Here is a 12,370-nt window from a genome sequence, read left to right as displayed (position 1 = left end):
TTTGTATTCTGAGAATTAGCTTAAGTATAAGAGTCAGAAATAAGCAAGTAAATAAAAAGCAGTCCTTCAGAGCCATTTGGCCTATGGAGCCAGAGTTTATCCCGGTTTCTATAGTGTGAAACGGTCACTAGAAATTGCTTGCCAGATCGAACAGACCCAGCTAATACCTAGTCACTGCTGGGACACAGGGGGGTCAGAAAAAAATCTAGATTGCACCCGGGATCAATCTCTGTCCATTTGATTGTGAAGTGAGTGTTCTACAAACTGAGCTGAAGGAACCCCCCCCCCCCCCCCCCCCAAGTAAATAAAAATCATTGAGAAAAGATCATGCTAGTGTATTTGACAATATAAAATAAAAAATAATTAAAATAAAATTAAGCAAATAAACAAAATAAAACCAAAGATCAAGGTAATGAAATGTCGAACTTTATTTATCATACACTCCTAATTGACCTGATCACGTAGCTGACTAAAACCCAATAATATTACTATACAATCACTATTCAAACTAGACCATGTTCAGCTTCTCATTCAATACCAGCTGTGTCTTTGTGAGGTTAGAAAGGTACACCACCATCAATAGATCCTATGAGAGAAAAAAAAAGATTAAAACTAAATTAATAAATAAATACATAAAAATATATTGACAGAAATATTTAATTTGATGAGTAAAAACACGTAATTGGAAAGCTGTGTCTAGTATAAAGATATTAGAAAAAAAAAATACAAAAAAAAACTCTTGATAGAGTAGTGAGTAGTGACCTATTTTGGGGGAGGCTAGTGATTATTACTAGCCAACAAAAGGGGGATAAAATATACTCAGGTACCAACTTTGAATATCAATAATATTAACAATAATAATAATAATAATAATATTTTTTGTTTGTTTGTTCTTTAGGTCTCTTCCAACACAATTGAGGTTATATGAGAGACCGCTGAAACAAAAAAACAAGCAATCTAACAAAAATAGTACAAATGTAAATCAAAATCATAACCTAAAGATATAAGCTAAATTATAAATAACCAAGAACAAACAGGCAGAGGATTTACAGGAAAAAAAAATATCCCCTGTCAAAAATACAATCACAAACCAAAGAAGCAGGATAGGCTAGTAAAGAGAAGAAGAAACGACATCACTATCGGATCGTACACCCATGCGAACATCATAGGTATATGATTCAAAGGTGATGCTCCCATCCAACCACCCGCATAATAATAATAATAACAATAATAATAATAATAATAATGGATATTTATTGTCCATAAATATGGCAATTTGTCATTTAGTTACACTTGTTATAACGTTTGTTTTATGATAAAATAGTATTCAACAGATATTTCATTTCTACCCACTCTTCCTCCCTTTCTCTCATATGCGTGAACACAAACATACACAGATGGCTACATTTGTGGTTATCTGACATACAGGATATATCACATGAGTATTAGGGACATCCAGAGTTAATAAAAAATAAAATTGTTTCTTTCTACTGCACTTTACCAATTAATCTATAAACAGCATGGAATAATTCCCAACTATGATCCAATTCATGTATCAAGAACTCAGCACTTTGAGACTTCAATATAAAGTGCTTTATAAGTAAGATTATTATTTTTTAAAACTCAATGGGACCATATTGTCAGCGTTAAGCAGACAGTAACAACTGTATGCTGCCCTTTGGATGGGATGTTTGTCCACTGCAAAGTGTTTTATTCAGATCCAACAGAACCAGCTAATCAATCACTGCTAAAAAAAATCTTGACTGCACAGAGAGTCGTTAATCAGTCCCTTTGTATATATGGGAAAAGGAATCCATTTTCCGATTAATTAGGATACCTTGTGGCTCTTGAGCATTAGAGATATATATATATATATGAAAGTAAGAGAAAGAAAGAAAAAATATTAGGAGAAAGAAAGAAAAAAAAAGAAAGATAACACACAAACCTTCATATTAGAGTTCAACATTTCTTCAAATTTCTCGGGTTCAATCTGCGGTACACCAGTCACAAGGTCAAGGAGAAATCGTCCAGTGCTTGTGTCAGAAGGAATCTTGCCAGCCTGAGTTTGATATTTAAATGACATAACATATTTAGGTATAATTTAACAAAAAAAAAAGATTGAGCAGCTTTGTTGTATACGCAAGAGATGGGGAAAAATAAGTATCTTAGGACACATAAAGAATAGCTCATCAAACAATATTAAACTTCTGAATAATAAATGAATCATTAATATCAACTGAAAATTAATAATGACAACAAATCTGTTTGCACGCATACTTTCCCTTGATATATAAAATTTATGCCCGAAGGTCACACATATGTTTTACTCATCATTATGATTATCATTTCTGAAAGCAGATATTTCCATCAAATATAGCAAAATTAAAAAATATCCCCTGAATACACAATAATATCAAGATTAAATAGATTTAAATGTTAGTTTAACTTAGAACAAAGATTGTGCAACGGATCATGGGTTGACTGGTAAAAAGTGAGGAATCATGGAAAACCGGTCTTCTTCTGGGAAGGTTATGTAAATACATGAGTACCAACGGAATGGGAATCCTGGATTGATGATTTCAATTTGTCAAAAATTTAGAGAGAAAAATCCTATATTTACTGAATTACTAATTTCCTTTGATTCAATGCAGAAATCAAAGACTACATGGATGTAAGACCTGTATTGATGGACACAAAAAGACATACCAGGACATCGTCAACATAGTCTGTAACATGAGCAAGCATCTCTTGCAGTCTCTGTGAGGATGATTCTACCTCCTTCAGATCTGACTTCAAGTGTGTGATGCGATGTTGATTGTGTTTGCCTTTCTGCAAGGTTTCAACTGGGAAAACAATAAAAAATCAACTTGAAGGCAAATATTGGTTGCAAACTCAATACAAAACCTTTCAATACTCAATCAGACCTGCCAAATCTTCACATACTAAAAGTGGAATAAGAACGTCAGAAAATAAGAATTTGTCATGTTACTTACCATAAAATCTATCATTATTTACCATCAAAATTAACACCAACTTTAACACCTCGCATATAAAGGTGAAATTCTGGCAATTTGTGTTAAGGAATGGAACAGGAAGCAATAAATTTTCATAATTACACTTTCCTTATGGTAACCACTCCCAACTCCCCCCATTTTTCCCCCCTTTCTCACTATTTTGATAATCGAAATATTAGAGATAGTGGCAGATTGGATGAGTGTAAACTAGAACGATTCCATCAACAATGGAAGGATTGGCAGGTATGGTAAATAAACATTCATCTAAACTGTCTTTATCTTTGTTAGGATGGTTCTATTTTATTTGTTACATTTGTACCATCAACACAGTTATGCAAATAAACCATTCTAAAATCATCTGTGTTTCATAAGTACAAACTTTTTCTCTGTAGGGTCTAATACCATCCATTTCATCGAAATGAATATGGTGTCACATCTTTCTAAACAGATGTGCTGGTATACATGTGGGGATGGCAGGATGGTGCCTACCAACAATATAATGAAAGAGGTTTGGCCCTCCAGATCTGTTCCAAACATTTGCCATGTAGTTGATTTTAACACCAACTTACTTGTACCAACATCAATGCAATATATTTTACAGTTGAATAGGACTAAAGTGTTGCAGGCCATGAACGAAAATTGTATAAAGTACCCCAAAAAGACTAATAATGAATGAGTAAATGCGCTATATGGTTGTCTTATCCTAGCCTACTGACCTCCAACCTGTTCTGGATCATAACTGACAACTTCAACTTGAACTGGAGTGAACATGGTGCCAGTTGTTTTCTTTGGCACACCAATTGTTGTACTGAAAGATATAAAAAATGAATATAAAACATTTTTACAATAGCTACTCCCAACTATTAAATCACGTTTTCATTTCTTAAAAAAAAAAATAATTATATCATAAAAAATTGATTTTGAATTGAAAAATATAAAAAACGGCAATATTATTTTAAAAAATAAACCATTAAGTGCACTTACACATGGGTAAGGGGACTATTTCATATTCAAGAGCAATAGAAAAACCTAAGCAGACTCCAACAACTGTCATAAAGGATAGCACAACTGATTATAAGAGGAGCCAGAGGCAATGATGTTGCTACCATTATTGAAAAGTGCAAAAGTGGCCAAAAAGGAGTGATTCCCCCTCCTCATCTTTCCAATAAAATCATATGTTCTATCTTTGAAAACCTCACTGATTCACCAATCTGATATTTCAATTTAGGTGTAAGTCTGTTACATATACCACATCAGCACCTAAGAAAAGGAATATAAAATGAGGATGAGTTGATGGAAAGATCAGAAGTGACTTGCTTTCCCAGTTCGATGCAATAGAAATCTTACACAGACATTGTTAAAAAAAAGAAAGAAAGAGATGCTCAGATGGTCTATAAGACTTACCAACACAATATGGCGATTTACTCAAGGAAATAAAAAAAAAACAAACAAAAAAAAACCCAGAGGGACACTAGCCAAGATACAAAATATGCGGAGTGATCAAGTCACAGCAATCAACGAGACTAAAATATTATCTTTCACTTACCTGTGATATGCACGTATTCCCATCTTTCCACCCCTGATGAAGGTGTCAACAGTCATGTGTATCGGGCTTTTACATTCACGGGAGTAGTAGTCGTGTATGAGAACAGAGTGAACAGACACTTCAGAGCCACTTGAAAACCTAGATATTAAAATCATGACACATTGTAAATGAGGGTTCACGAAATAATTTAAGAGTTGGGTTTAATAATAAGGTCCTTTCAAAAGCACAAATGGTAAATAGTCAAACCGATTCCTTAAAAAATAAAACATATAGATAGTATGCAGATGACGTCACTCAGGCCTTTGTTATTGTTTTTGCCATCCGCGTTTGTGAGTTGTTCTCACTAAACTGTATTAACCAGACTATAAAAGTTCATGGTTACACAGAGTTTGTGTGTTGGTCCGTTATACTTCCGGATGGCAATGTTGTGAACTCCTTGGCCAAGCGCATTCTATCTATAAATAAAAAGAATAAAACAGAGAAATAAAAAAAGGAAACAAAAAAATCAACAAACTATAACTATGAAATGATATGGAAAATTGTAAAAAGTAACTTCATTGTCATTTTGCTGACTTACAATTCAAACCGATTTGGAATACTGAACTTTCAGAGCGATAAAAAGAAAAGAAAAGAAACCCCCAACATACAACTCTGCTCTGTGATAAGAGAGTCTGTTAAAAAAATATTTTTACAACATAATATAGACTTTTCTGAAATTGAAAAATAAATGAACAAAAATGACAGAAACTTTAAATACTCTGACCAAAACACAAATTACCCCTAATCCAGATTAGTAATGAACTATTGATAATAAAATGAGCAGGTATCAAGTTCTGTTATCATGACATTGTAAGAATCAATAAGTGTTTATAACATATGCAGGGTGGCCAACTTTTCAGAAACTGAATTAGGGAAAATTTTTGGTTACCGCACAATAATGTTAAGAGTGAAGTAATACACAGCCTAATACTAATTTAATACTTTACAAAGAATAAAAATGAAAACAGACATTAAGTTGACATACCTGTAAACCTTGGAAGTGAAAGGGGTAACTTTTGACATATGTATCCTCTATCCAAGCTTAGGGGGTGCATTATGCCCTCTATTGAATTTGGTGCAGAAGTCACAGCCTCTATTCTATTAATAAATATGACTTGACAATTTAAAACTAAAAAACTACACACACATTGAGACCACAGCATCACTACAATACTTTTTACACTATGTACATGATAACAGGCTTTGTTTACTGCTATTATTTGCCTTCTGAATGCAAGCTATCCATGGTGGATCTCTTGCATTTTTGCAAGAACTTGTCAGTCAATTGGACAGGTGGCATGCTTGATGAGGAGACCCTAACTTTATTAACTAAAAGACTGTTTAGAGTGGCATTGCTCAACTGAGATCTGCTTTCAGTTCTATTCTTCCTAACCAAACTAAATATCCTCTCTGATGCTGCATTACTGTGAGGAATTGAAAGAACACTCAGGGCTAGCTGATTTTCATTCGCAATTCGTCTTTTTTTACGATGGTTTTTTTTTCGGAAAAAAAAAACGCAGTTTCGGGACATCGGGAACGGTGGATCCATTTAGGGAATTTCCCGAAATAATCGGGAAGGTTGGCCACTCTGCATATGTGTCTAGCAATCTCACTGCAAACCACAACACCATACTCACCATCCAACAATAACTTCATTACTGTTGACACGCTTATGAAGTCCAAACATGTTACGGGCATACTCAATGTCGACAGCAACCTGGAAAATAAATCGGATAACAATACAATGCATGAATTGAAGAGCAAAACAACACCCATTCTACTACAAAGATGGATAATGAAAAGTGGAGCATCCTATTATAATTTCGTCTCCACTAATAGTAATAACATTTCAGACTAACATATTTATCAATAACAAAATTGGTAATAAAAGTTCATAATTTTTGTGATTTATGAGCCAAAGACAAAAGTTTTTAGAAAGGCCTATATTTTAGTATAAAATCTTCTATCTATGATTTAATTATAGAAATGGAATTGTTATTGATTTCTGTTCCTTAATTATGTCCAACATGGGGCCAATTCACAAATAACATTTCCATGGTCCAAGGGTTTGATGATTTCAACGAGTGAACAAAACTCACAAAGCATGTAGCCCATAAAGTATAGATAGTATGCGCTTGGCTAAGAAGCTCATAACATTGCCATCCGGAAGTATCCATGAACGTTTATAGTCAATTACAAAGACCTGAGTGACGTCATCTTCGAACTATCTATAGCTGAGACAACAGCACACTAATTAAGATACTATTACTAAGTTACTTGGCATTCACTTGATGCAACGGAATTTGGAAAAAAATCCAACTTACCTCATCATCTGACTCATTGTGAGGAATAGCAAAGCAATTTGTCACTTCTATTACATTGTTGTCAACACTACCTGCAAAAAGACAAGAACACAAATCCATTATGGATAAAAAAATTTTGTTCCGAAACATCAGGCAATACACACAGGCCTAGAAGTGATTCAGGAAAATATTTTTCCCTGCTTTTTCCCGGTTTTTTCCAGGCTCTAGGGAAATTTTTAAGGTAGTAATTTTCAAGCATATTCATCAATTCTAGACCAGTTACCACTACCTATATATATATATATATATATATATATATATATATATATATATATATATATATAGAGAGAGAGAGAGAGAGAGAGAGAGAGAGAGAGAGAGAGAGAGAGAGAGAGAGAATCAGAAAAGAGGGGGAAATTATTGACTCGTAGTACATAATATTACTATAACAAGCCATCCAGTATCTAAGCCTACACCATCCGTGGGAAAAAAAAGGAAAAAAAAAAAAAGAGAGAGAGAGAGAGAGAGAGAGAGAGAGAGAGAGAGAGAGAGAGAGAGAGAGAGAGAGAGAGAGAGAGAGAGAGAGAGAGAGAGACAGAGAGAGAGAGAAATGGGGAGAAAAGAGACAAAGAGAAGAGAAATCAATAGAGAGAAAAAGACATTTGAATATTACTATGAGAGAGAAAGTAGCGTCCAAAGACTTGTGGCCTACTTATTGAATTGCACATGAATGAAATAAAGCTAGTTAATCTAGAGACAGACAAAACAAACTTAGTACAAATTACAATGAGTAAACGACCTTAATCTGCCATCTCCAAATAATTGAATAACAAGTCACGAAAATTAATTAAAGTAGCCCAAGGACATCGACCGTCTTTCTTAGCTTAGCTAACAATCGCATTCATGACCAAGTCAAAAACACACACAAAAAAAAAAACAAAAAACACACTCACACACACACACTACTAAGATGAGGGGAGGGATGTGTGTTTCTAGCACTCTTGTCTTGTCGACAATGATGAGTCGACTGAGTGAATCAAGCGTCTTTAAGTCTTCGACCAATCACAGGCTATCTAACCGAACCGGCTGGTCGAAACAAAGACGCTTCTCGCCGTCGATGTATTACGCTATTGTTGTGCAAGTGGCAAGGAATATAACACCTTTTTGAGTACAGGCCTGTAAATGCACAATTTGCGAAAAGGCTGAAAAATGTCAGCCATATGTTCGCATGACCCCCCCCCCCCCCAAAAAAAAAAAAAACACAAAAAAAAAAAACGTAACATAAAATCCTGCTGATTTATATAAAATGGATGTATTGATTAGATAATAATACAGAGTTCATAACGAATATCTAAATCTACTTACAATTTGATGACACAATACTGTGATACGACGATTGGGCATGGCGAGTAAGGTATGCTTTGCCTCTACCACAGTAACTCAGAGCCCGTTTACAAATTAAACAATAACAAAGTCCAGCTTCAGTAATTTTTCTTATGTAATCCGAAAGAAAATTCCCTTGCAAATCCTTCTCTTCAAGCCACGACCACTTAAAACGGTTTCGCACAGACGCGTCGATTGTCTTAATATCGGCATTGCGGTCAACGAAAGTCTCAGGCATTTTAATGAATAAAGATCGTATCAATGTATAAACACTTGAAAATTGTAAGATAATAGAATGATGTAGTTGTGAGCTTACTCCTTTAGAATGAAATTCTGATCATCAAAGATGGATAAAGTCAAAAACTGGGCAGGATTACTTGGAAATGTTTGTAAACAAAGTTTTACCGGAACCGCAACTCTCACTTTCACACCGTCCCATGATTCAATGCGCAACCTTGGCCGAGTCGGGTTATGGCCTGGTGAGGTCACAGTGGCTGAAATCCCAGCGAAATCAGCCACTCTATAACTATAATAAAATATTAGCTGATTTCAGACAAGTAGATCAGCTTCCGTGGTTCAGCACGAGATCACGAACGGTAAAATCCAGGGAACGAAATTAACTTATTTTCGGGTTTTCCCGATATGACGTATGGCAATATATTATAATATAGAACAATAGAGAGACAATAAAACGAAATAAGATGAGAACTAAACGGGGGTGGGGGATTCGTTTGTTTTGCGTTCAAAATAACAAAAATAGGTATCAAGGCTGAGATTAAAAGTCAGTTTCTGGATAAACATGCAAAAGTCTGAAATCAGCCAATTGGCTGAGAATTTACAGGCCTGTGAGTAGGCCTAAAAGCTAAAATCTAAAAGTAAAAAATATAATTCTGAGGAATTTGAAAGTCACATTGTTGAAATCGGCTTGAAAAAAGAAGAACATTGGTCCTTGTTTCAGAAAAATCGGTTGAAAACCAACTGTTTTACGAATAAATTCGATTTTAAAAATTGCTTTTGTTTATTTTCGATTTTTTTAGCTACTTTTTTATTTATCGGCCGATTTTCTTGATTTTTATATCATTCTTTATATCTCAATGAGACGAGATCAGTGATATACTTTGTTTGTTTCAAATGTAACTACAACATAATTTGTTTTTTTTTACTTATCAGCCGTGCCTGGATAATTTATTCAACAACTGACGCAACTATCACATTGCCGTCTTCCAGTGTTTCAGCGATGACTCTAAACCACTATCATTACGTCATGCACAGGAAACATGGTAATAGTCTGTGTACTCTACGAATGCGGACCGGACTTTGCTGATTGGATCGATCGTCATAACATAGGGCCTAGTAGTGTGAGGAAACCATAAGAGGCTGCTGCCATGCTCTAAGCCGATCGTTCGCAGGTTGGGTAATGATTACGCGGAAGAATACATGTTGGGTTGTTGTTCACCTAAATTTTTCTCACGGCTTTTTCCCGGCCCCAGACAATTTTCACCGATTTTCCCGGCTTTTCCCGGTCGGGAAATTTCAAAATAAAGTTCCCGGCTTTTCCCGGCCCACTTCGAGGCCTGGTACACACATCATTTTAAATTCTATACAGTCACTGCATCTACGGTTATTCAGAGTCGACTCTGAATAACACTCTAACAGTTATTCAGAGTCGGGGAGTCCACTCTGAATAACTGTAGACAGTTATGAGTGATGAACTTCCAGTTACCAACCACACGTTTTTTTGGGGTTTTTTTCTGCTCTCCCACCTCTGTTTAACCCTACGGGAAAAAATCGTTTTACTTTTTGGTATTTTCTAGTCTCTTCTGTCATGGCAGTTTTTTGCATCGCTGATTTGCCTTGAGACCGCAAAATTTGCAAATTTTCGAGATTTTGCAATTTGCAAAAAAAAAAAAAAATTAAAAGAAATATTTTAAAAAATATAGTGGGGACCAGTGATGATAATCTTCCGCGGATTTCTGAGATTTAAGGATTTGTTCATAAATGTTCCGTTGTTTTTGTCATGTCAAACATTTTCTGCTCAGTAGTAGTTCAGGGGAAAAAAAACAATAATATGCCTTCTATCATTTTTTGACACCTGCTCAGTTGCATGAATTTTGGTGACACTCCTTTATTTATGACGTTAGTCTAGACACACCAACGCCAAATGTCAAAATTAGCACAAGACACATGGTGGCCATGAATGAGAAGATGATCGAAAGGGAAGGAGATGGAGCAAATGGGTGTAAATATTTGTGTACTTTTTAGCTGTAGCATGATAATACATTAATTAGGCGATTTTATAAGTTTTATAAGCGTGTCTTTTTTTTTCTTCTTCCTTTTTAATTTTTGTTTTGTTTGATTGTTCTGAATTTGTTAATAGAATTCATTACAACTTGTGTCTAATTATAACACAATTTTTAAAAAAATTAAAAATCAATGCATTAATTTTCTCTGTCTCTCTCTCTTCATATTATGTTTATAGATATCATTTGGTAATAGAGAGATAATAAGTTAGGCTGATCGATTTAAGAAATGATTGTTTATAGTAGGCTAATTTAAATTTGCTTTGTTGATGGAATATGTTTTGCAATTGATTAAAGATTCTTATTTATAAGCGACTGAAGTTGAAAAATCGCCAAGTTTTAAGAATTTGGCACTAAAATTGCCAAAGTCACAAAGTAACTGTAGTAAAAAACTGGTATCAAATTGTTACCAACATAAGTGCCTGCTCCACTCACTTTTCTGTATCAAATTGAAAGAAACTCATCTCGCGAGAATTCAACTCGATAGGCTACTCGGCTCTAAATATCTGTACACATGGTTATCCAGGGTCGACTCTGAATAACCATCTACAGTTATCCAGAGTCAACTCTGAATAACTGCCTACAGTTATCCAGAGTCGACTCTGAATAACCACTTCGGTGCTAAATGTTGAACTACTGCTCGGCGGCGAGCTGCCATTATTACACTGGTTAGCTGTATCAACTAGCCACTGTGAGTGTAACTTCCAGAATGCGCTGTAGCGTCACTTGGGTTAATAATTGACAATAACATAAAATTGAAGCAAATGAAAATAATAATAAGGATATTGTAATGACTATCAACTGGCAGTCTAAACCTGTTTTATTTGACGAGAAAGACAAAATTATTGATCAATTGGAAGTCCAATTAGAAATTAAAAAGAAAAGAGTAATATTAATACACTTCAGCTTTCAAATTCAAAAGGAACAAAAGTCAAAGTCAATGTGGCAAAAGGAAAAGCTTTTCTAGAACATGATTACCATGTCCCAATAAAATCACAACAAAACAAATGCATTTTATGATAGTGTAAGACGGGCAACAATCCTTCTACAGTCTGAAGAAGTGGTAGAGGTAGTTGTAGTAGTAGTAGAGGTATAAAGTATAGGGTATCAGTTCAAGTTCAGTAGTCAAAGTCAAAAGCCAATGTGAGATTATAAAATGATTCTGCTCAATCAGATTCTGGGGCAAGACAGAATTATTTCTGAACTCTTCTTCCGCTTCTATCACAGCCTCTATTCACTGCCCGCACTGTGTACAACCTGTGTTTCCGCATGCACATTGGAGCCACTGGAGATTATTCAGACTCGAGTCCGAATTGCCACTTCGTTTATTTTTACGGATTTTAATTTTAGAGGATCGGTACCAAGTACCGGCCGGTGTAATTTAAGTTTCGTGTATGTGTAAAAATCATGGGACTAGTGAAATAAACTATTGATGGAAAAAAAATCTCACCTAATAAGGTACCAATTACTCTTTTTGCGTCTTCATTTCTTCTTTCATATGCGTCTATGATACTGAAAAGTACCAAAGGATGGACTTTACATATGGTGCTTGACGCCATTTTGAAACAGGATGTTGTACAGGGTTGCCAGATTATTTTTCAACAAAATGCCAGGGGAAGACTCAAAAAATGCCAAAACACTCAAAAAGATGCCAAAGTCTGTTGACTCCCACCCCCACTAAGAAAACTACTCACTTTTGATAGACAATTTACTATCATATCCTGGTGGCTTGCGTGTTTTCTTTTCTTTTTCTTTTTTTTTTTTTTTTTTTGTTTTTTTAATTAT

General features: G+C 34.9%; 1 protein-coding gene across 1 annotated transcript; it reads right to left on the bottom strand.

The window, feature by feature from the left end:
• Window positions 1-404: 404 nt before the first annotated feature.
• On the bottom strand, window positions 405-12,181 carry LOC144970486 (eukaryotic translation initiation factor 3 subunit F-like). The gene is made up of 8 exons (XM_078910185.1): window positions 12,036-12,181; window positions 6,924-6,994; window positions 6,237-6,316; window positions 4,561-4,698; window positions 3,731-3,822; window positions 2,707-2,843; window positions 1,946-2,059; window positions 405-586 (listed from the first exon to the last, which is right to left on the bottom strand). The coding sequence occupies exons 1-8, from the start codon at window positions 12,142-12,144 to the stop codon at window positions 509-511; spliced, it is 819 nt and encodes a 272-aa protein (XP_078766311.1). The 5' UTR covers window positions 12,145-12,181; the 3' UTR covers window positions 405-508.
• Between the last annotated feature and the right edge of the window lie 189 nt (window positions 12,182-12,370).

Source organism: Berghia stephanieae, chromosome 4, assembly GCF_034508935.2.
Source record: "Berghia stephanieae isolate SIO BIC M18660-M18661 chromosome 4, UCSD_Bste_1.3, whole genome shotgun sequence".
NCBI classification, from domain to species: domain Eukaryota; kingdom Metazoa; phylum Mollusca; class Gastropoda; order Nudibranchia; family Aeolidiidae; genus Berghia; species Berghia stephanieae.
This window is presented reverse-complemented; position numbering and strand designations above follow the sequence as displayed.